Raw genomic sequence first — 25,884 nt, forward strand, 5'->3', positions numbered from 1 at the left:
CTATTTGTTACATTCTTACACGATCCCAATTGGAGTGTGCCATGTGCTTCGTGCTGGGACCATTAATGACACAAACACACATTTGACGTTTTGGTGGTCAAACAAACAAAAACAGGGGCCAAACTAGCCTAGTTAAAGCAACACACTTGAGAATCTCAGCCCAAACTTTCCTTCAGGGAACTCGCCCTTCTCAGGGCAAATCTCACCCCATCTCAGGCTGATTTTAGTTCTTTGGGATTCAAAACCCCAGGCTTCTGCCTGTTAAGAGCTCCCCTCTTAACACTCTGAGATGGCTTTGGTCTGGGTTTCTGAGGGTAACAGACTTGGATCAAGCAACAGAAAGACCTTCTCCTGAAGGTCACAGAATACGGAGTGTGAATCATGGACTACAGACAGAATCCAGAGTGGCTTTAACATGGTTCCATGTCATTTGATATAGAGCTGGCACACATGTTTTAGGACAAACGAAAGGTCTGTTAAACGTGTAGATAGTGTTTTTCCAAACACACCATCTATGTTGTATGATAAAAGCAATCCAGTTTAGTGATCCTTTCTCTTTTAGATATTTCTGTTCTGACAATTTCTCTTTACAACCCACTTTAAAGAAAGACAGTGGGGGCTTTTGGCTGAAATTCAAGCTGCAGAAGCCAGTGTATCTTTCTCAGCCTGGTTGAACTTGGAAATGAGCAAATTTTCTCAACAATTTTGCCAATGAAAAACATCCCTTTCACTGTGGATGCTAAGGCTGGGCCTTTGGTTCTGCTCCTAAATGGAAGTAGGGAGGTGCTCACAGAACGATGCCAAGCACCAGTGGCTGTACAACTTCTGTTTTATTTTGTGTGCTTTTTTTTTTATAGGATATAAATAATGACAAAAATTACAAAATTTATAACTGGAAGCCCAAGCTTATTTACACATATGCTTCGGTTTCAGTAAAGCTCCTATTTACTTTGCTCCTATACAATTTCCTTTCGGTAGCATATTTCAATGTTATTTTCCCCTCAGTTTACTACATACATATCAACAGTGAATAGGCAAAATATATACAAGGAACTCTTCAGTTCAAGTAATTTAATATTGTATTAAAATTCTTCAACACTGAACTAAAACCATATACATTTGTCAGTTTGAAATAAAAGTTATTCTTTAAAACTCACCAACTGATGAATGTAACTGATAATCTCAGGTTTAAAATAATATAGGTTAATAAAAAAAACATTAAGACAATTCCACAATTTATCAATATCTCTATAATGAACTTCAAAATGATTCACAATATGATTGGTTAGAACAATATACATTAAATGTTATTTTTTTCTATAATGATATTCGTACTGTTTATATAATTTGATTCTACATAAATATACATTATGGTATCATACAAATACTCCACAGAGACATTAAAAAAATTAAAATACCTTAAAGAAATGTAAGTAAATTTTATTTAATCAAATAGTAAGCAAACATTTTTTGTTTCGAGAAAAGTTTTATTACTTTGGAATTTCTTTCTTTTTTTTTTTTTTGTATTTATTTTTTCTAGAAAAAAAATTTTTGCAATAGAATTTTATTAACACCTTTCTCAAACAAGGTTTCCATGACAGAAATCTTGACAGCAGGAGCCCTAGATTAGTTCTTTAACATGTTCTTTAAAACACTGTGAAGATTAAAAAAGCAATCTTTGCAGGCTTATGGCTGCATCAGCACTTTCGGTTCAAAGCCAGTCTGCATGCCCGAATCTCCTGCTCTGGTGAGCATCATTGGTACTTTACCACAACTGAGCCAGTCCTCTTGGCAGTAGCAGTAGAAATTTAGTCATTTGAAATGAAACCAGAAACATCCCTCACAACTAAGCTAGTTTTTTTTTTTTTATCAATGCATAAATGAAACATTCTTTTAATAAAAATATTTAATACAAGACACATTTTCCTGTGCATAATAAATTCCTGTTTTGAGTCATTCTTAAATTTTGAACCAATCATTTAGGTTTGAAGGTTTTCTTTATCTGACATAGTTGATTACATATAAAATCCACAAAGATAGAAAGTGGGAAACAGAATTTCCTGGTGAACATGGGGGTCGTTTTTGTCCTTTTGCATTAAATGATACTCAGTGATACAATGATTTTACAGATGCTTTATGGGGTTAGTTCTGCTCTGATTTTACCTTTGAAACTGCTGACAGTAAAATCTAACTCCAAGATTTTTATACTTTTAGGCAGTATTAGAGATCCCTTTTACATTTTCTTTTTTAAAGGTACTACCCCCAAATAAAGCAAAGCAAGTATTGGGGTGGAGTCGGTAGAAATACCTTGGGCGGTGGGGGCGGGGAGTTGGGGACATCGGGGAACCCCTGTCAAGCCTCTTGGGGGGAACCCCTGTCAAGCCTCTCGGGGGCGGGGAACCCCTGTTAAGCCTCTGGGGGGGGGGTGTCTTGCGACTGGAAAGTCCGGTTGCGTTTTCCGCCACTGGTGCAGAGAGAACTCCCCCAGGAGGGGCCGGCGGCCTGTGGCCCTTGACCAGGCCACACAAGCAGAGCAGTTTCCTCCTGGGCTGGGTGGGAACGAGGCGCGAAGGAAAGGCTGCCCCGACGGCTTGGCGAGCAAGGCACCGCGAGGAGGGGGACGGCGGGTATCAGAAAATCGTGGTCTCATACTTGGTATTAATTCCCCTCTTGGCTTCCTGTCCCGGCTCCACGATCCACGGCAGATTGGCCAGAGTCTTTTGCTCGGAGGGGTCGATCTGCTTTAAAACAGAAAGGCTGCTGCCGGTCACGGGTCGCCATGCCGTGCGCGCGGCCGCCGCCCGGGAGCCCGCGGCAGAAGCCAGGCCCAGCGGGGCGGCTGCCACGTGGCTCCGCGGGACACACGTGATGGCACGTGGAGTCCCGGCCCGGCGCGGGAGGGGGCGGGGACGGGGGGGCGGACACAGACGCAGACCTCGACGCCGAGAAAGGAGCGCGCTCGGCGGGGGCGCGTGCGCGCGGGCAAGCCAGGGGGGCTTCCTGGAGGAGGCGGTCGGGCCAGGGCGCCCCCAGCCCTCACCCCCCGGCGGTTTCCATCACAGTCAGAACAAAACGGCTTTTGTTCCTCACCATGACCTCTAGTCCCCCTGCCTGCCTGCGCCCCAGCCGCCCCGCGTCCTCGCTGTCCCTGCGCGCCGCGGCCACCCCAGCCTCTGCCCTCGCCGTTCGCTGTGGCCCAGACACCCGCACGCCTCACACCCTAGCGCCACCTCGTCGTAGAAGCCTGACCTTTGACCCCTGCGAAGGAGCCCCGACTTTCCCGCTCCCCTGCTTTGCTCTTCACCGTACGTACTACCGCGTACATCATAGGGGTTCACCCCGCACTACAGTGTACGCTCCGGACGCTGCTATTTTGTCTGTTCTGGTCACTGCTGTTTCTGCAAAACTTAGAAAAGCTCCTGACGACTCCGCAAACAGCAGGCACTCACTAAGTACTGTTGAATAAATATCATCGGAAGAAAGGTCACGTTTGAATGGGAAGCTGCGGGCCCAGCGGCGTCTGCCTTGCTGGGGAGGGCGAGAGGGAGGGCTCTGGGGCAGGTGGAACAGCCTATGCGAGGTCACCGGAGCGGCGGTCAGTTCCACAGCGGGGCCGGGAGGGGACACACAGCCCAGGATGAAGAGGCAGGCAGGGGCCTGGGCGGCTGCGCCTTGAACCAAACCCAGCCATCTCTGAAGTGGTTTAGTCCCTGCACCCACAAACAAACAGGTCCGTCCTGGGGTCGGGCTGAGCCGGTAGCTCTGAGGAGGGGTCCGGGTGAGGTCTCTACCGCGCGCCCGCCCGCCGCCTGCTGTGCTCGGGATGGTGGGCTGGGAGCCGCCGCAGGCTTTGTGTCCCCACTAGGCCGTGGGGAGGACGTTACAGGTCCTTAGCAGTCACTGAATGGTTCTTAACAGTAAACAGCTGGAGCTGAGGGAAATAGAAAGTGCCACCAGCTGAGGGGGACGGACCTTGAGGCAGGTAGAGAACAACTGTAGTGTTCAGTGTGTATTTTCCTACTTCCTGGAGTGAATACTCTGCGAGCACTTAGGGCACCCAACCCCTCGTGCTCTTCTGGAAGAAGTCTATGGGGAGCAGAGGACAGTCAGATGCAGGCACCTGCCCTGAACAGACTGATCTTGTCCACTCGAGAATGAATCCATTAGTCTAAGAGCTAAGCCCTAAACATTCTGTAAATTCCTGGACACTCAACAGCCTGATCATTCTCAAAGATGTATTTGTTAAATCCATCCAGAGACCCTCACTTCTTCACCCACAGATGTTCACAGATATTCACTGCTATGGGCCTGGCCCCGGTGGTGACAAAACAGACGAGGTCCCTGCGTATATGGAACCTACGTTTTTGTGGGGTAAGACAATCAGCAAGTGATAAGCAAAAAACTTCAATTAATAAATACTACATAGAATTAAAAGGGGGTGAGATGCTTCGGTGTGACTGGGTGTCTACCTTGGATTGGGTGCTTAAGAAAAGCCTCTCCATGCAGCTGAGATCTGAGTGACAAGATGGAGTTGGCCATGCTGAGATCAGGGGGAGAATATGACAGGTGGAGGTAGCAGGTGGCACCATAGCCTCAGGTAGGAGTGAGCATTATACACTCAAGGAACAACAAGGCCTGCAGGTCCATGAGGAGTGTGGTGGGAAGTGAGGTTCAGGGTATCTGGGGCACAAGGTGCCGTGATCTGACCCCTGCTGTGTGCAGGAAGGGAGTCCATTGGGAGGTGTGGGCTTGGCAAGAGCTGGGGGCAGCCTGGACTAGAAGAGTGACAGAGGAAGTGGACAGGAATGGACTGATGTGAGATATGTCTCAGGGGTGGAGTGGATGGGGTTTACTCATGGGCTGGATGGATATAGAGGTGAGAGGAAGGCATCAGGATGACTTGGAGATTTTGGCTTCAACAACTTAGTGAATGGTTGTGCCATTTACTGAGCTGGGGAAGATGGAGAGAGATACGGCTTTGAGGGAAGAATCAAGAATTCTGTTCTGGACATACTAAGTTTCAGATGTCTGTAAAATGTCAAAGTGGAAATGTCAAAGAAGAAACTGACATAGAATTCTGGAGTTCTGGGGTGGGTCGGGGCTGGAGACAGAGAACTGGGAGCCAGTGGGGCTGGGTAGGTGCTGAGGTGCCAGGACCAGGGGTCGGAATGTGGTGTTTGAGATAAAGATATCAGAGGAGGTGTGGTTCCTGGCGAAGATCAGTAACGAGCCATGGGAACGAGAGTGAGTGGCAGGGGCAGAGGAGAAGGTCCCAGAAATATGCTGTCCAGGAACGGGACAGATGCTGGAGGGTCATCCCTGTGAAGGTTGATGTTGCCAGGAAAGGTAACAGGAGTAGGGGCCAAAAAGAAGATTGTACAGAGGGGACAGATGCTGGAGGGTCATTCCTGTGAAGGTTGATGTTGCCAGGAAAGGTAACAGGAGTAGGGGCCAAAAAGAAGATTGTACACAAGAAGCCACATGGTCATGGAAGAGGTGCTTCCCTGCAAGGGTTAAAAATTCCTGCTCGTCTCCTATGACACTGGAGATGGGGCTGGTGGGAGGAGAGAGCTACAGATGGGAGGACTCGGGGGTGTGAGAGCAGTGCATTCTGGGGGGTGCTGCCTGCCCAGTGTGAGTCCCGCGTTTCTAGGATGCAATACGGCAGCTGGTGCAGAAACCAGATGGGAGGCTGGCTGGGAACCTTCCAGCTTTGGGGTATTGCTACCACCAGAGGAGGCCGCTTTGAAGTCATGCAAGCCTGTCGGGACAGGATGTCTGCAGAGCCTGTGGGAGGGAAGGGGGGAAATTCCTGGAGGAAGGCAGATGACGAGGAGGAGGGGCCGCACCTCCTGAACAGGCTGCACTCTGCAGGAAGCCTCAGCTGCCGAGAGGAAGCACACGGGCCTTGCACGGAGCAGAGCAGCCTGCGCGTCACCCAGTTCTTTCTAGCTGGGTACTGTGACCCTCTGCAAACCCTTCTGGAGGCTGGGGCTTGCAAGAGGCTTTGCCCCGATGGCACGGCAGCCCAAGCCTCAGGAAATGCTGCTCCCCAGCTTTCTTGGACCTTCAGATAAGATTCACTAAGGACTGCAGCAGCAGCAGCACCCAGTACCCCGCACGGGGTTGTGGCAGGTGGCAGAGAAAGTGGAATTTTCTCTGGAGCCTCCAGTTCAGGGAGATGGCCCCCCCAAGATTTTGTGATGACAGACACACCAGGAGGAGGGCAAGAGAAAGGACAAAGAAGAGCAGGCCTGGATTCTGAAGGGCACCCACACCACGGAAGGGCCCGGTCAGCAGCCCCCTTTCCCTCTTGTTCAAGGTTTTTAGGACACCCGTGTCTTTTCTACTTACCACCGACTTGCGAATGCTGACACGGGGCTTGGGGATGGGTTTGGAGGGTTTACTTTCAAAGCTCTCTGGAAGTGTGGAGGAGTGTCCCCCTTTCCTTGCTTGTAGTGCTAGCTGGTAAGCGACTTCAAAGGCTTGTCCTAGTGTCAGGATGATTTCATAGGCTAAATTCTGCAAGGAAAATAAAATGAGAAAGCATTTACTACAGGCACACTACAAACAGGAATGAGGGAACGGCTGAAGAACACCCGGGGAGGCGAACTAACAGGGACCTCGAACTGCTGCACCTGAGGTGGCACTGAGCCGGTGGAATCTAGGAGGAAGGGGACGCTCCAGACCCCATTCGGGGCCTACACAAGGCACTGGTCACGGATGTGACATCCCTGCTCACGGCCACACTAGGAGGCAGCTCCCCAGTTAATCCCATGAGGAGCAGGGCCACAGCCCATAGGCCCAGGAGCTCCACACAAGGCTCCCCTTGTGGAAGGTTTGTTCCCGAGGACTTGGAAGGGCAGGGGGTCCTTGTGGAGTTCCAGCTGAGTCTGGAGTCATATTCTCAGCCAGGCCTGCCAGGATGATCCCACACACGCCACGGGAGGTGTTCCTGAGGAGCTTGGGTCTTTTTACCTCAAACATCTGTGATTCAGGGAACATCTATGAAACACAATCACAGTCTAATTTGGGCTGAGGGGAGAGGCATTAGTCATGCTGGTGTGGCGTCTCACTGTTAAAGCAGCCAGCATGCAAACAGTGCTCAGACAGCACTGATTATCCAGAGCTTTCTTAAGGCATTTGTTCTCCCTGTGGGTCCACTCTGTATGTATCATCACATCAGCCAGAATGTCACGCCAAGCAGCGCCCGCCCGGGAGAAGGCTGTTTCCTTAGGCCCTTCAATAATCAGTCCTTCTCTCAAGATGATCTCTAGCTTTCTTCTTTTCTCCACACAGGTATCCTTGATTTCTGCCTGCTCTTCCAAGCACAGCTCCATCCTGTTTTCTCTCACTGAGAAAACACGACTGTCTGACCCCAAAGAGGCAGGGTCCCCATAGCATTTTGAGTCACAGTGCATTGAAGAAGTGGATGCATGCTGATCACAGGGAATGTTCTTAAAGTCACTGCACCAGCTGAGAGCGGGTGCAGTCTGTCCCAGGTTTTCATTCTGATGAATGTCTCTAGAGTATTCGTGGTTTCTCAAAATCACAGGAACAGCATTCTGCCTTTGCTGATTTTGCAACTAAGCCCTCTCAGTTCCTACCCTCCTCTACCCCAGTCAGGCACACTGGGAGCTCAACTCCCACGTTTCTAGGGAAGAGTGTTTGGGATCATTCCCACTCGGTGAGGATGAAGAGGGAGCTGCAGGACAGACTTCCAAAGCCATGTGGAAGAGGCCCGTGGGCTCTGGACTGACCAGATTTCAGATCAATGTTAGATCAATTGTCATGGTCTTAGAACTCAGTGGAGAAAACGCCCCTGAGCTCGAGTTGGTTTGGCAGGGGATGTGTCTATCTCCTTTGAACTACTTGTTAGGAATAATGGCTGTCCAAGACAGATGCTGCTTGTGGGAGATGCTGACCTTGCACTGTGAGCTGAGCACTTCCCTGCGATGAGCACTGAGCCCGTGTTTGCCTCCAGGATGAGTCAGACCAGCAGATTAGTAACACACCAACAAATGATAGCGGAGGAGGACTGGGAGACAGCTCTGACCATCCCCGCACAAAGAAGGCTGAGCCCTCCCCACTGCCCACACTCAGCGCTGGCATCAGTGTCACCTTCGTTTCTCAGGGCTCGTGTGGGTCTCCTCAGAAGGGCGGATGGGGCTTCAGACTCCTGCAGTCTCAGAATGAACTGCAGGCTCTGGGTCTGGCTCACCACTGCTGCAAAAGGTGGCTGATGTCCTCTGCCAGGGGCATGGAGCAGATATTTGTGCTCTGGATGGGAAACTGGACTAAGGGAAAGGTGTGAGATTCAGTGATTTTATAACACGCAGACTTTAGATGCTGGAATAGTGGAGCTTAATGAGTGTGAATTCCTTTATCATTAACCTAAAAACAAGCTCCCGAAAGTGAGATCTACTTAAAGAGCCAGTGTCTTCAAATGAAAGTCAGAGATGCTCATATGAGCAAGTGAGATTTTTCACATGACTATTATGGGAAGCCTAAAGGTTTTGAAATAATATGGGTTAGAAGTTCTGCCCTTTTATTTTTAACTAGTTCCTGGTATGAGGAAACTGCTCAAATAAGACACAGAGACCAGGCTGTGGGACTGAGGTTTCCTGTCAAATGGCTTCTCTTGGTTCGGCTTGTGTTCTCCTTGACGTCTTGCTTTTGTTTTATTTTAGAATGCCTTAGAGTACTCTTCTTTTATGATTACACATAGTAAAGAGATGGACATTTTACCTTTCCTATCTTTTCTGTCATCTTAATGTTTGAAATACGGGTGCTGGTTGTCAGGGAGGGTCCATGGATGCCGAGACGCCCACTGAGTGCTCTGCCTGTCCCTACATACTAGGGCCCCTCAGGGACAGATGCTGATCAGATGGGACCTAAGGACACACATTGGCCTGGAGGATGAGGCCTCATTTGCAGGTTCATTTCTCCTGCCTCTTCTATTAGCATCCCCGCTATTTAAAATGAGAGGAGAATTGTTGTCATGAGAAGAGATGCTACTAGGACAGGGCTGAAGACTATATTGTAATATCAGAAAGGCTTAGGTGACAAGCCCCACTCAGTCCTTCCTTCAAGGCAGCCTTGCCAACCCCAACAATGCTGGCTGGCACCGAAGAGAGCCAGTGATGTTGCCCCAAAAATCTGAAAACCCAAGTTGTCTCCTTGCAATGTGGGAGGCCCATGCCTGGCATATTGCAGGCACTGAGTGAATGCCTGCTTGTTTAATGAATGAATGAGTATCCAAAGGACAAGCTGGAGTAATAACATTACTAGTTATTGCTGTAGTACAGCTACCACTAAATGAGAACTTAATAGGTGTTAGGCATTGTGCCAATCATTATATTTATCTAATGTAAGTTGTAACCACGATCATGTGCAGTAGCATATTATTATCCTCATTTTACAGAGGAAACTGAGGCTCAGAGACGTTAAGGAACTTGCCAGACATCACAGAGATGGAAATTTACACAGCTGTGATACGAACCAATATCTGTAACTCAAAAGCCCATGTTCTCGCCCCTACCCATGTGCGGCAGCTTTTTTTCTCATATGGTCCCATCTACTCTCCCCTTCCCTGCACATGCCATGTTGTTTCCCTGTTGAGAGGTCAAGTCTCTTCCTTGAGTCTGGGCTGGTTTTACTGACTTGCTTGACCAGTAGGATGTGGCGGAGTGAGGTGCTAGGACTCATGAGGTTAGGTCGTGAGGAGTCATGCAGCTTCCTCCTGGGCCTCTTGGAACACTTACTCTGGGGGAACCAGTCATGTGTCGAGAGTCTGACCACCCTGAGATCACCATGCTATGATCCAGCCACAAAGAGGGGCTGCCTGGACGGGCACAGCAGTTCCAGCCAGCCCAGCCCAGGGTCCAGATTTGGGAGTGAAAGAGGCAAGCAGGACACTTGAGCTCCAGCAGACACCACATGGAGAAGACTCAAGGCCCCACAGATGGCCCCAGCATCTTCAGCCATCTGGGCCACCCCAGCTGAGACCCCAGGGGTCGTTGAGCAGAGAAGAGCAGAGCTTCCTTGCCCTGCCCAAATGCCCAGCTTACCGAATCATGAACCTAATACTATAGATATCGTTCCATGCTGGTAAATTTTGGGGCGGTTTGTCACACAATAGGTAACTGGACCACCATGTGATGCAAAAGAAGGCTGGCTGGACTCCCATTCAGGCAGCATGAAGAGGAAGTGTCAGCCTGAGCCGTAATGAATAGTACTTAGCATAGGGCCCTGGCTGTGGGAAGCAAGCCAATGCCTGTGACCCATCCCGGTTGCAGGGTCATAGTAAGCACTAAGGTGTCCTTTCACATCTGAGGTTCAAATCACAGAGTTACAATATCCTTTTAAGTCAGCACAGTCACACTCTCATCTCTAGTTACCCCATCCCTTGGGCATAAATCCAAGCTTGTGGAGCTTTTTACATTGGTTGCAGGGTCATAGTAAGCACTAAGGTGTCCTTTCACATCTGAGGTTCAAATCACAGAGTTACAATATCCTTTTAAGTCAGCACAGTCATACTCTCATCTCTAGTTACCCCATCCCTTGGGCATAAATCCAAGCTTGTGGAGCTTTTTACATTCATTACCTTCCATCTCTTCAATGCTGTGACCTGGCCTGTCTCCAGCCTTGGCTCCTTCTGCCTCACGTAGCTTACTGGAAGATACTTACTTGCCTTGGCCTTTCTAGCATAAGTCTCTTGAGATGCATTTATTACGGCAATTGGCCTTGAGGAAGTATTTTCTAACTTACACAGACCACCAGTGATAGAAGGTAGCATGTGTGTGCACATGTGTGTGTGTTTGGTGCAGGCATGAGGGGTGATTACTGGAAAGGGCATACTCTGACCCTCAGTTTTCTTATCTTAAAATGGGGATAATTCCACATGCAGTAGCCACCATACTGGATTGTTTTGACAATCACTAATAATAATATTTAACCTAATGACAATACCGGCCAACATTTATTATTCCTTTTTGTCTTTTTTCGTGACCAGCAACAGATCGCAACCCTCAGTGTCGCGCCCATACCGGACCGGGACCGGCAACGGGATTGCAACCCTCGGTGTTGCACCCGCACCTCGCTCAGCCAGTGAGCGGCCGGTCTGTATGTGGGATCCGAACCCTCGGCGGGAGCGCCACTGTGCTCCCAAGCAGCGCACTGTAGCAGTGCGCCACCAGGCCGGCCCCAACATTTATTATTTACTGTGTGCCATGCACCATGCTAACTACTCTACATGGACTATCTCATTTAATCCCAACATCTCTATGCTAAATCCCAACATTTCCATTTTGCACATGAGATAATTAAACTCAGAAAGGTTAAAAAACTTGCTGAGGAAGTCAATTCCTGGTGGAGCTGGGATTTGAATCCAGGCATTCTGATAGGCCATGCACTTGACCACTACACCTCAGAACTATCCTTGAGATAGAATAAAGGCTTCTGTAAACTGTTAATGTTAAATAATGAAGCTCCCAGGTGACCAATCCAACTTGGCTGGGGTAAGGGTACCGAAAGGCCCATCTGCCTGGGTCTCATGCCAGCACCAGTTGGGAGGCAGCCTCCAGGCAAAGGTGTCCTTTGTGACTTTACATGAACCATCAACACAGGGATTCTCAACCCTGGCCTGCCCCGAGGATGATGGAGGGACAGGGGCAACACTCCCATCTCCAGCAGGGAAGAGCAGGGAGTCCCAGTTCAGTGGGGAACAGCCCCCCAGGGAGCACAACAAAATCTCTTCCTCCCTTCCCCAGGGATTTTGATCTGTGAATTAAGAATTGCTACATTAGAGGAACTTAAGGAACCATCATATCTTAAAGATAGATCCTAATTGTAATCAGGGGATGCAAACTGGTTTTTCTTATGCAAATGTGCAGGCCAACTTATATTTACTGTGGGCTCCTCAAGGCAGCTGGGGTTGCAGTGCAACATCACCATGGATATTTCCTGAGCTTCATCCATGTGTTGGGACTGTGTCCCTGGTGACTGGCCTGTGCCTAGCCTACAGAAAATGTCCAGGAAGTGCTCACTGAATGATTTGGGACAGTGAAAGGACCCATCTAGTCTCTTGTGAGTTCCAAAGGAGGCTCTTACAGAGATAAAGGGAGGTCCCCCACTGTCCTCCTGCATCCCAGTCATTGAGGCTGCATCCCAGTATATTCATCGATCTGCTATTAGAAAAACTGCATCACAGACTGTGGGCAATCTGTCCCCTGGGAAAAGCTCTGCAGAGATAAAGGGAGGTCCCCCACTGTCCTCCTGCATCCCAGTCATTGAGGCTGCATCCCAGTATATTCATCAATCTGCTATTAGAAAAACTGCATCACAGACTGTGGGCAATCTGTCCCCTGGGAAAAGCTCTGGCCACTCAGGTAATTAATTTGTATTAACTGCACATCACTAGGATTTTTCTGTCTTAGTTTGAAAATCTTTTAGGCTAAAAGGTTCAATGGCATATGGACAAGGGCATTCACTACAGTGTTTAATATTTTCATTACTAGGAGACTGATTAAGTATACTACATAGATCCATGTAGTGGGATACCAGACAGCCATTTAAAATGAAAATTGAGTCATTTAAAAAAACTGGTTAAATGACTGTATGTATGTAAAAATATATGAACATGTACATAGATGGCATCTAAATATGTACATAGAAGACGGGTATATATCAAAATGCGAGTAGAAGTTATCACTGAGGGTTGAGATTGTGGATTTTTTCTCTTTATTCTTCTTTATATATGTTTTGAACTTTATTTAAATGAGGATTAATAATTTTTACAGTCATTAAAAGCAACCTTTCCATTTTGCTAATTAAAAACAAGAAATATTTTGAGTTCAAAATCATCTTATTCATTCTTTATGCATTACACTGGGATTCTGAGTATCTTCGTTCTTTGGCTGAGAGGACTGGTTACCTTATTCTAGTGAAATCCAGGCTCCATTTGCAGGTGTTATCATGGCTTACCTCCATGCACCAGCGGCTGGCCATCTAGTTGGCCAAGAATCTTGTTTAGGATCCTCAGTTTTCACAATGGAAGTCAATTCTAACATCTGCTCAGTTGAATTTTAAAACACCCAGTTCTTCCTTTAACCTGCAAACCCAATAACTCTACTCCAAGCACACAGCAAACAGTCAATCTTCTACAGTCCAACTTCTACCCAACCCAACAGAAAAACATTATGTGGACATGACCTTATGTACATGCAGTCAATCTACTCTTTTCAGTATGCTACTAGGTTTGATCCCTGCACCAATCCAAACTGCCTGTGAACTTGAATTATATTGTATTTCCTCTCATAGTCATGATAAAGCAGTAGCAGCAACAGCAGTAGCAACTACCACATGATATTACTTCCTACATCCTAGGAGCCAGGCTAAGTGCCTTCTGTGGATTACCTAGCCCTCATAACCGTCTTATAGAGGTGGAATTATCGTCCCCATTGCCAAGACTGAATGCCCTTCCAAACTCATCGAAGCTTAAATCTCCACTGCAACTGCTGAGGGTGGGAACTGGGAAGCCCTATCATGGTAATTGAAAGGTGGGGCCTCGAAGAGGTGATTTGATTGTACGACCATGCCCTAGTGAATAGATTAATAATAGTGGTCAGGGGTGTGGTTCTGAGGGCTTTAAAAGGCAAGTGCACAAAGAACTATCTCTCTCTCTGCTCCTCCATTTTCTGCCATGTGATACCCGGAGTTGCTGTAAAGCCACCACCAGAGAAGACCCTCCCAGATGTGTTCCCTGGACTTTGGACTTCCCAGCCTCTGAAACCGTAAGCAATAAATTTCATTTTCTTTACAAATTACCCAGTTCCAAGTATTTTGTTATAAGCAACAGAAATGGAATAATAATCCATTTTACATGTGAGAAACTCAGAATCAGTAAAATTGATTAATTTGGCCAACTTTACAGAGCTAGTAAATGGCAGAGCCAGGATTCAAACCCAGATCTGACTTCAGGTTAGCCAGTGTTTTGTGCCACTGTGCTATCCCGCCTTCATGGCTTTCATGAGTCTGCTGGTGTCCTGACTCCACTTTCATTAAGGGACCCTCTAAGAAACCATCTGTGTTTTGGAAATTCGCTGGATGAATGTTGGCAGACACTAGTATACAATGTCCTCTCATGGGGATGCAGGACAAAAAGTTCTTTTGTACCTAAGTCTCACTGAAGTTTTTTTCCAGAAAGGAAGGGGTAAACTCTTCTTTCAGAGAAATATGGAGCATGTAATTACAGTATTTCCCTATTTGCCTTGCCTTGACCTCCAGGAAGCTCAGAGCTAAAAGCTCAGAGGCAGAGATCAGCTCTAAAAACTATACAGAAGTCTGTGATCTGCATATCAATGCTGAAGCTTTTCTCCTCCTGTGGATCTTCCTTTCAGATTTGTGTGTATCTATATTTTCAGCCTTATCGTACCTATTCACGCAGGCTGCCTTAAATCCCTTATGAAATGAGGCATGGTAAAATTAGCGCCCGTTTGTTCACTTAAACACTTACTTGAGGGTTTGTTTAACCCATTACTGCCAAACTGGATGACAAGGTATGTCAGACACAAGCCTCCACATCACCTGGTGACAATGGCAAAAAATGAAGTGAGCTGAGAGGGGTGGGGACACCCAGGGAGAAAGGGCCCTCCTGGCCCAGGTGTGAGGCTGCTCTGTACGAGAGGGCTTTTCTCACCTGTCTAGCAGCACTTTCCATTAGCATTAAAACAACGGCCACATTTTTGTGACCAGAATTGAAGTAACAAACGTGTCAGTTCCACAACATGGGAGAGCGACAGGCTCAGACCTGGCTATTCTTTGGCCTCCAGGGTCAGCAGAGGTACCTCCCAAGGTCAGCAAAGGCTCACCCACACCATGAAGAGGGTGCAGACACAGACATATTGAGACAAGGGCTGCATCTGCACATGGGAGCCCAGGATGGAGAAGCCTGGTGAGTTGTGTGGTGCCTTCGAGGGCCTGTCATGCCAGTGGGGCAAAGGCTCACCCACACCATGAAGAGGGTGCAGACACAGACATATTGAGACAAGGGCTGCATCTGCACATGGAAGCCCAGGATGGAGAAGCCTGGTGAGTTGTGTGGTGCCTTCGAGGGCCTGTCATGCCAGTGGGTATCAGGGAACAGAGACCATGAGCAAAGTCCCTGGATCACCTGCAGTGGGCTAAATGCACCAGGGGCTACCTATCTATGGCACCCATCACTGCCACTGAGGAGATGGCACTGAGAAGTGGGCCTGGTCCAGATGGCCTTGTGATTCCTTTCACCCTGGGAGCTCCAGGTTTCTCTGATTAGAAGCTATCGGCTGTCTTTTACCCAGTCAAGCGCAGCTTCAGCTTAGAGATGCATGTACACTTGCTGCCACTATCCGAAGGCCAGACTGCAGGGCTCAGCCAGTGCTGAGAGAAGGGCTGGCTTTCATCTCAGAAAACATCCTCACTCCAACAAGCACCCCCAAAGCTCTTCCAAATGGCCAAGTATTTTGTCTATTATGAAATGGCTTTTGTTCTTGGTAGTACACCCACCTCCCATCTCCCATCTTTACTTTATGAATTACTCATTCTTGAAGACCCACCTGGAGCATTGGATCCTCCAGGAACCTTCCTTGAGTCCCCTTTCCTGTCCCCCAGGCTAAGTTAGGTGGCTTCCTCTGCAGCCCCAGACCACCTTGGGCACACTGACTTACTGCATGGCATTGTTTACGATGTTCTCTTTATGGTCTGATTTCCCCAGTTGACTGAGCTACTTGAGGGGCTTGTGTCTCATTTGGCTTTACATCTCTAGGGCTTGACTATCTTAGGTGCTCAACAAATGTTTGTTGGATAAACTGAAGAAAGGAAGCTGCCCGGTAGGTCCCTAAGATAAGGGACTTGCCCCTTCAGGATAAGATAAGGGTGAGTGTGGGTGGCCAGAGCCTATTTGTTCCTGTCATCTCTCCCCAGGCAGACCTGAGGAACACGTGCCAGCCATGCCACAGGGGGCCCGAAGACAAAGCAAAGTGTTGTTCGATCCGGGTCCTCAGTGGAGTCTCCAGAAAGAAGCCGCATTTCTCTTCAGGCTACATTTTGCTTGTACTTCTTGTTTTTTAAGACCTGGGGTAAGCCGCATCTACAACTTGCTTCACCCACGTCCTCAGGCAAAAATAACTTTGAGAATATTCTGAGCAATGTTCACAGAATTCATTGACATCTCTTTAGCTCTACCTATAGTTAGTTCTCTTAAGTACCAGCCAGAAATTAATCTTTACAGATTATATTTTTAGAGGTAAATACTGCCCAATCATAGGTCTTCAGCACTGAGGAATAAATATCAGCAATTCTGCTAAGATGCCTGTCTGGGCCAGAATGGACATATTAACTGGCCAAAATTCAGGTAGCTTCTTTAGGGCTAATTTGAGTTACCTACAAGAGTCACGAAATTACTGCACCCTCTTCCCCCCAATTATAAGAGGTACATGCAGAACATTTTGAAAATACAGAGAATAAAGAAGAAAATAAAATTTATTCATAAAATTCCACTGTTGGGATATAGCTACTGCTAACATTTTCATGTATTTTCTTTTTATATTTGTACTTATAAGCTAAATGAATATTTATATATGTGAATTTTAAAACAAAATTAGAACCATACTTTCTGTGAAGTTTCATAAATTGCTTTTTCACATTGTATCATGAATGTATGAATGCAACATTACATCATGAACTGTTTTTATGTGCCATTAAACGTTCTTCAAAAACCAGATTTTTGAAGGTGGAAGAGCATTGCATTGTATCTGCTACTGTTTGACCTCATGCCTGACTCCCCAAGTGCAGGAGGCTGGGCCCTGCTTGCTAAATCATGACTTGCTTCCTCAAGCATTCCAGGTTCTCCGTGGAGATCACACACTGTGGCCCGTGGTCACCTGTTCTCCTGGAACCGCAGCCTAGGTGGCTGGCCAGCAGCCCTATCCCACTCATCCTAGAGGGACTGTCCTGCCAGGGCAGAAGGGAAACCCAATCTTGATCCTGTTACTTGGCAAGGATTTGAGCAAAGGGTGTACAGGAGAGACATTGGCCAGATTTCAACCTCTCTCTCTTCAAAAGTAAAAAGCTCCTGTTGGAAGCTGCAGAAAACTCTTGACTTACTTGTGAAGCCTTGAAAATGGGCCACTCGCCAAATTCAAACCCTTTTTATGTTAACTCTTGTTGTCAATAATCTTTCTCAAATGGACATGTCTAATTCCTTGGTTTATTTAGTAAACCAGTAAATATAAATGGCTTTTTCTTTGCTTATCGCTGATGCTGCCTAATGCCCCAAGCTCATCATTCTGAAGTGGATTAATGAGCTGTCATGCCTCCCGACTAACCACATGTTCAAGCAAACTAAACATTCAGCTTCTAGCCTGAGAGTCCCTCCTCTGGGACACCCTGCCCTGCTGGGTGCTGGCACAACTCCAGGGTAGCATGGATGGGATTTTATTGTAACTATTTGTTTATGTCTCTGCTCCTCCAACTGGACTATGAGCTCCGGAGAGCAGGGGCCTCTGCCTGACTATGGTAGGCACTCAGTAAATACAGCAATGTATTTCCTACAGAATTTGACTTTTTGCCTCAGGTGTGGAATACTGCAGCAGCAAATGTATATTGTAAACCAAAAAGTAGGCTGCAAATCCTCACACAGGGTCTGATGATAAGAATACAACCATCACTATACCCGTGACCCCACGCTCCCCATCCTGAGCAGCTAAGATTTACTGAATATGATGTTCTGGAAATAGGCATGTGCCACTTTGTTTAATCCTTACAATAACCTTAGGAGGTGGGTTCTATTATTATCTCTATTTTACAGATAAGGAAATTGAGGATTAGAGGCATTCTTGCCCAAACTATGAAGCTACGAAGTGCTGATCTGGGATTCAAAACCAGGCTGATTCTAAAGACCACACCCCTAAACATGACACTTACTTTTCAGTTATTTAGGAGAGGCGTATAATGGATACACGTATAAATGCTGCAAAGCAATCTAACTGTGAAAAAAATTTTAGAATGCCCGCTTTCTTTCTAACTTTACAAAAAATGGGATCAATTTTAAAGCACTGATAATTTCTATCCAAAAAAAAAAAAAATAGGGATGAGAGAACAAAAGAAAGACTGTTAATCTCTGAATACCCACCCACCTTTGGTGGCATGATGGCCTGGTTACTTCTTTCTCAGTGATTTATGCCATGGGAGAGGAGTCATGGACCCATGAAGGCCTGCAGTGTTAATTTATCTGTTCTTTTTGTGGGGACATGGTGGACATAGGGCTGGGAGTGCTTCTGTTTTCATTCAGGCAGGGCACCCTGTGTGTCCCTCCTGCAGCTGACTTGCTGATGAGTGTGAGCTGGCTGGACGGGCCAGGGAGGGGCTTCTACTTTCCCTGCAGGTTGCTCCTTTGTATGTGGAAGACTAGCCAGGGCAAGTGTTACAGTTCAATCTTTAGGGCTCCAGACACTTCTACATCATCTTATATTGCCATTTGTTTTCACAGTATCACAGCCAAATAGGTTGAGGGCCATTTTCAGGTGAAGAAAATGAGAAACGGAATGAGAGAGACCACCTACCTCCATGTAAAATATTAATTTAGTTGTCAGAGGTCAGTTAACATCTACAACAACAGCAAATGTTCTTTTGCACCTTTAAGGTCCCCACCTTGTGGGACAACCTCTGCAACATAAGCCGTAAGTAGTTTTCTTCAGGAATCTCAAACTACTGCATTGAAACAATCTCAGAGTTTAAGAAAGAATTCAGGAATTTGAATTTCATTAAACTGATGGGAAAACTAAAAAACAAACTTATAGCAGAGGCAAAGTCAGAAGCTGGTGTGGGTCTCCCTGATCATGACAATGTGATTGACTCTAGAGAGTCCTTCCCTGTACGTTGGCTTGCTTGGTGCGTGTTGATGGCAGAGTACTATAGAATGCCATCACACAGTTGCCTGACCATGTTTCCTGCATTTTGTTATTGCTGTTTCTCCAGCTTAGGTCCTTTCATGGCCTACATTCAGCCAAGAAAATGTTGATGGCAGAGTACTATAGAATGCCATCACACAGTTGCCTGACCATGTTTCCCGCATTTTGTTATTGCTGTTTCTCCAGCTTAGGTCCTTTCATGGCCTACATTCAGCCAAGAAAGCAGAGGGACGAGGAAGCACTGTCTCCCACATGTACCGCCCACCAGCTCCATGACTTCTCCAGTCACTCTGTATTCCTGAGCCAGTCCTGGCCACACCATGTGCTGCACGCTGAAGATTACAGAATTTTGGAGTTGCAAGTAAGAGAAAAATGAGCATGGTTAAAAATATCAAAGACTGCAAACATGTTCTTTAAAGAGAAGTGAGAGTTAGCAAGGGTCTAGCAGCAAAGTCATGGCTTTGAATGCTTATTTAGAAAAAAAAAAAGAAAAAAGAAAACTGTTCATCAACATTTAAAACTATTGAATAAGGCCCCTCTCAGATTTTAAAAGCAAATCCAATACTTCTACAGAGAATGCATCAAAATCTTTCAGATCTACCTATGTCACCTCTATTACTGAGAAATCTAGAATAACTGGGTAAAATATAGAAGACAATAGTTTCCAAATTACCTTGGTTACATCTATCTCTTACCTACTGTGGCTTTCTCAGGAAGATCACTGTGGCCTTGGGATCTGGTGGCCACTGAAACACCCACGCCCCCTCATGCAATCACGTCTGTAGAATCCCCCACCACCCATTCGAGATAAGAGTGGTGGACAGAAAAGCTGAGTCTGATTTTTAACCTTCCCAACATCTAGTCTCATAACACATCCTTCTTTTCTACACACCCGTACTGCTCCCTCTCCCCCTGAGTTTTCACTGCCCAGGAGGTGAAGTTTGGGAAACCTTTTGTTCTGCAGTGGGCGAGATGTGTTTCAGGCCTACCAAGTTAGAGACGTGAATAGAGATGTGCTCCCACGACAGCAAGAGTACAGAATACGGAGGAGGCTCAGTGTTTGCCTGGAGGCATGGACTGGCTTTTTGTTCTCGATAACCCTAATTCCATTTTTGCTCTGGTTTTTTATTTTCATCTACCTGTCATTTAAAACTGGAAATATCACAAGATAAATTTATCATAGATTCAAAGTAATGGAAATAGGCTTTGAGATTGTCAAGCAGAACATTTTCCAAAATGTGTTCTATAGAATAGCACCCTTGCAAGATGCTTTCCCAAAAAGGCTGGCATGGCCAAATAACCTCGGGAAGCTCTGCGCACACCACCCCGTCCTCACATCTGAGTGTGTTCAAGCTCGGCAGTGTCCTGTAGCACGTAAACTATGTTAAACTCACATCCTAGATTTTGTAGGGGGCTTTGGGCCTCCCTTCCCAGACCACAGGAATTCTGTGGGAAAATGCTCTAAATTTCAAATCTAACTATCTGTAGACTGGAAAATTCCTAGACATCACTGATGACAGCAGATAAAAACATGTGATATATGATGATAGTACATAAAAACATGTGACCCATAAAAGGTCTATAAGGTTAAAGCAGCAATAACTTTCCAATTAAAAATGTATATGTACTCATACATATCATATTGGCTAAAAGGTTAAATGTGTACTTGAAGTATTATAAGGTATTCTCTTTTTTTTTTGCCATTTGGGGCAGCCCAGGAGACTGATCCACATCAAAAGAATCTTAGCACTTCAAGACTGGACTGGATATTGAATTGCCCTACATAAAGATACAAAAACCCATGCTCAAAGAAGCTTTTTTTTAGTGCAAGCAAAGCTTGTTGCATCTCAGAATTGCTCAAAGCCCCAGGTCAAGGATGGTGGCCTTTGTTACTATTTTTGAAGTCAGACAAACTGTGTTCACCCAGAGAGGATTAAAATGGTGGATTTGTGTAAGATAAGAATCCTTTGGAGCTGATATGAGAGTCCTAAGCTAGTGAATGTCTACGTTAAATCTGGATGGAAAGATAAAAGCTGAAGAAATTCACACGTTTTCCAAATGCATCAGGGACAGCACGCTGATCATAAGACTAAACAGTTGACAGTTCCCCCCACATTTCACCTCAGTATTCTGGTGTCACATATAAATCACTAACAAACTCAGGGGGGAAGATGGCCCGCAGATATTTTTAGTTTGAATATAGAACAATGCTTGTGATATTCCTAGGAAGGCAAATTATACATGGAAAACCAATTTTACTGAAAGAAATGCCAGAATATTTAGGGAAAGGCTGGAATTCACCCTGACAAGTATCAATATTAATACTGATGTTCAACAAAAACATCATATAGAGTAGCAAGGTCTGTTGGAGTTGGAGTCAGTGTTTTCTTTCTATGGTTTCTTTTTTTTTTATTATTGACTGCACCTACTTTTTCAATTCTTTTTACAACAGCAGCAGGGAAACTGTGGGTGATAAATGCACTTCTGGCAAACCTTTCTTATGTCTTTCAGCAGAAAAAGGGTCAGGCTGTCAGCTGACGTCAGCAGGTGAGGCAGGAGGTGGGAAGAGCTGACATGGGACAGCTCCTGTTTCTCACAGGGCACCCTATACACATCCTTTCACTTCAATCCTGCTGCAATCCTGTGAGGTACACATCCTTGTCTCTGTTTCACAGATAAGGAAATCGGGACTCAGAGTAGTCCCACAACTTGTCTAAGATGAGGGAATGAGGAGGTAGCTGATGTGGGATGTGAATTTTGGTCTGCCCGTTCTTTTCTGTGATGCCAATCCAACTCCCATAGAGAAAAGTGTTTTAGGCAAACCAAAATATATGTGGACTGGATGAAATGTGACTGCTTAAAGAAACAATTGAGTTCCACGAGAATGGCAAGTTATGTTTAAAGCACCAGAAACCTAACACTGCATGTCGTAATCCTTGAATGAGACGACTTTAATCAACACGTTAATCCCGTGCAAACAAACACGTCCGGAGATCTTAGAACAGCCTTGCGGGACATTGCTTTGCAGTCTTTGCTGTTAGCACACACTACTTCTCTATTATTTTCTTCATGCTTGCCCAAAGAGAAGGAATTTTTTTTGAAAGGCCCATGAGCATTCTTCCCCATTTTCAGTCTTAAAAAATGGAGAGGGGTGAGCAACGTGCGGCCTGATCCCAGTGCTCTGAGCAGCAGCCGGGCCCCCGGACCTCGGGATGGCGTCCACGTGGGATTATGGTCAGCCTCGGCCCACGGGTGTTTGTCAGAACTGGAAGAGATGGCTTCAAACTGTCTTCTACCCTTGACACTGAACCAGGCCTCTCGAGAATATACTACATTATGATTTCTAATTCTTTAAGTCTGAACATTTCAAACCCAGTGAGCAGAGCAGAAGAATCAAAGTGGCACTTTCAAATTTTTCTGATTATAAATTATTTCAGGCTTACAGTCATACCTGTTCTTTCTGCTTCAACTAAAGAATGCCCAAGATACTAAATTAGAGATACCCTCAAGCGATCTGTACTGACTTGAGGGTATATCTATCTGAAAAGAACATTTGTTGTTTTCTTAAATGGTTTTTATTTTCAAAGTTTATAATATATGGACTAGTTTTTAGGCTTAATGACAAGTATGGATATAAGTAGCATAACACCATAACGATATCACTATAAGACTAATTTCTGAATGATACAGAAAACCGCAAGCACTGTATGAGGCAAACACGCCTATTATGCCCTAGTAATTAGAAATGGCTACTGGAGAAACCGACAGATGTCATGAAAGAACAAGGAGGTTAGAGGACCTTTACTGTATTTTGGCACCAGAGAAAGAAAGAAATTTCTCAAATCTGAAAAGTGAAGTTAGTAGTTGAGTAATGATAGTTGAGATACAAGGTAGGGGTCAAATTCTAAATTAAATAGAAGAGTGAAAATATAGAAAAATCTCAGAAAAGCTGAGTCTGACCAAATATTTTATACATGATGTTATGAGCTGAATTGTGACCCCTCAAAATTCATATGTTGAAGCCCTAACCCTAGTACCTCAGAATGTGACTATACTTGAAGACAGTGCCTTTAAAGAGGTGACTCATTTAAACAAAGCCATCAGAGTGGGCCCTAATCCAATATGACCGGTGTCCTTATAAGAAGAGGAAATTAGGACACAAACATGCAGAGAGGAAGGACCACGTGAAGACACAGGAGATAGCAGCTATCTGCAAACCAGGGAGAGAGGCATCAAAGAAACTGAACCCAGTGAAACCTTGTTCCTGGACTTCCAGCCTCCAGAACTGTGGGAGAATAAATTTCTGTTGTTTGAGCCACCCCGTCTGTGGTGTTTTGTTACGGCAGCCCTCGCAAACCAGTACACTTGGGATATCTTAATACTTGGTAAATAAGCCAAGCTAGTATATTAAGTACAGTTTGGGCTTTCAGTAAAATCCAGGCACATTTAGGGAAACATTTAATCTGTTCCAAGAGAGTAGGTACTCACCACATCGAAGGCAGTAAACACGTGACAGTAGTGGTGATTGGACTTCAAATCTTTTGTGATATAAGCAAATGTTGAGAGGTCTTCTGGGTCCTGGGCAGCACAGGAGATATTACGAATTTCATGCTCGGCAATTATGTTCTGGAAGAAATGATATAAATGACCATTGTTTTCCTTTGCAAATCAGCATATTTTAAAACCAAGACAAGGAATCTGGGAAGCAGGTGCTTTCCTTCATTCTAGAATGTTCTAGATCAGCAACATTCAAAGTGCTCCAATGCACTATTCATGGGCAAATGTACGCCAGGTCTGGAAGGAATGTTTTCTTTTAATTAAAAACAACCTAAAATAGTCATATCCTAGAGCAGCGGTTCTCACCAGGTGCTGTGCACGGAAGCAGTCTGGGTGGCAGGCAGACACTTTTTTTTAAAAAACACTAATTACCAAGCATTTTACTGTTTCCATTCCCCATGTCCACCTATACATATGCAGCGCTGCCTCCTGCTGATTCTGTCTGGAAAAGATCTTCTGTCACTTGCTATGTGTGGGAGGAACTCTGATGGGGTGGGAGCTGTCCAAGTCCCTTGGCATTGCCCTTGCCCCCCACCCCTGCTCCCCCAGAGAAGAGGCAGCTGTGGGAAGAAGCAGGCAGGTAGAAGCCTCAAGGTGCTCTCTCTCAAGGATTCTGTGGAGGCTGAGGCGTAGGGGCAGTGTAAGGGAAACACCACACTGCAATATTTAGGTTTTGGACTCCTTGCTTGATTCAGGTCCTTGTGGCTATGACACTTTCCTAACTACACCCACCATGTGCAGTTAGGTGGGTGCTACTCACTGTTGCCATCACTCGTGCTCAGAGAGTTGAAATGCCTTCCGCAGGGCAGGTGGTGGAGCTGGGACTGGAATTTGGGGTCTGACTGTAGAGCTCAGGCTCTTGCAAATGCATCACAACGCCCTTTTTCAATCCCCACCTCTCTCCTACCGGTTTAACAGAATTGTGTTTTTTTTCTCTCTAGCATGTCTTTGTGCCTTCTTCTCCCCTACCCCCACCCCTGCCCACCTCCGAGAATAACTGGTGGGAGGAAAGGTTTAAGTACCATTGTTCTGAATCACAAAATAACCCTGGAGTATCATCTTGGCTGCAAACCCTGCTAGAAACTTCTTTGGATACATAGATGTATTTAAAAAAGCAAAAAAATTCACATAATAGTGCCATCATTTTTTATCTTATAATATCCCATTTCTGTTTTTTTACAGTTGTCATGGATCTAAAACCCTCAATACTTTAGTTACCCTAATTACTTTTTAATTGCACAGTCTTAAATAGCCTGTCGGCAATGTAGTGTTCTGCGTATACTCATCAATGCCTAAAAACGCTTATAAAATGTCCTTCCTGCCAGCACCCCCAGCAAGTACTTCATGTCCCTCACTCTACTGAGCTCTGTGGTTGGGAAGCAATTACAGAATTAACACATAAAAGAAAATTAAATTAAGACATTCTTCACTAGGGCCCTGTCTGCGAAATCACAGGCAGTGCTCTGTCAAAAATAACTCAAATTGAAATTAGAATCCTGTAAACAAGTAATATTCTATTGCAAGATACAGTTTCAAAATAGAAGGTCACGATCCTCTTCTGGCTTTCAGATAGCACTTCTTCAAGAAGAAAACCAAATTAGGAACTAATGAGTCTTAAAATGAACTTTGAATGGGAAAATCAACAACGTCTTCAAAGGCGTGGTGTTAATAGGTGTGGAGAGCCTGCACTGTCACTTTGATTGGGCTATCATTACCCTGGGAAGTCCGGGCAGACTTGGTTTTACCTGTCCAGGATCCACTGTCACAGGAACTAGAGCATTGGCTCCGATTTTTAACTAAGTTGGCATTCTGTGCTCTCGAGATCCTTTGCCAGCATAAAGTAGATCATCTTGGGAAAGTGTTACAGTGAAAAGTGCGCTGTGATTTTGGTTGCACTGAATTCCCTGAATCTTGCCAATTCTCAGGAGGCCACTTTTGAAGAGTTTCCGTGGTGTGTGGCAGCACTGGGGCCCTGGGCAACATTGCAAAGTAGGTAGAGTGGATCTTTGGAGATTTTGGTTGCACTGAATTCCCTGAATCTTGCCAATTCTCAGGAGGCCACTTTTGAAGAGTTTCTGTGGTGTGTGGCAGCACTGGGGCCCTGGGCAACATTGCAAAGTAGGTAGAGTGGATCTTTGGAGCTCTCTCTTCCACTCTTTCCAGACCCTCCCTCCAATCTTCTGCAGACCCTCCTTCTCTATGCCCCAGGAGCGCAGGGCTGTCTTTTCACTGCACATTGAGGCCTACCCTCTGCAGTGCCCCATGTTCCAAAATCAGCCTCCTCCCCCACTGCTGAAATGTTTATTCCTCTGATTCCACAGTCTAAGCTAGGAGGAAAGCAGACTAATAAAAATATTCAGTATTTGGGTAAAAATAACTG

At 45.8% G+C, this 25,884-nt stretch overlaps 1 protein-coding gene across 5 annotated transcripts in view; it reads right to left on the bottom strand.

The window, feature by feature from the left end:
* Positions 1–817: 817 nt before the first annotated feature.
* The window catches only part of ANKS1B (ankyrin repeat and sterile alpha motif domain containing 1B), a 72,633-nt gene continuing 47,566 nt past the window's right edge, over positions 818–25,884 (bottom strand). For 2 of the 5 annotated variants that reach the window (XM_008572724.1, XM_008572722.1), the window contains 3 exons: positions 23,436–23,573; positions 6,355–6,522; positions 818–2,741 (listed from right to left, as the gene is read on the bottom strand). In XM_008572724.1, coding sequence (XP_008570946.1) covers positions 2,631–2,741; positions 6,355–6,522; positions 23,436–23,573 — 417 coding nt within the window. In that variant the 3' untranslated portion in view covers positions 818–2,630. Of the gene's footprint in view, positions 2,758–6,354; positions 6,523–23,435; positions 23,574–25,884 lie in introns of all 5 variants that reach the window. The other 3 variants (XM_008572723.1, XM_008572721.1, XM_008572725.1) reach the window with 2 other exon arrangements.

The sequence above is a fragment of the Galeopterus variegatus genome, unplaced genomic scaffold (assembly GCF_000696425.1).
Source record: "Galeopterus variegatus unplaced genomic scaffold, G_variegatus-3.0.2 Scaffold827, whole genome shotgun sequence".
NCBI classification, from domain to species: domain Eukaryota; kingdom Metazoa; phylum Chordata; class Mammalia; order Dermoptera; family Cynocephalidae; genus Galeopterus; species Galeopterus variegatus.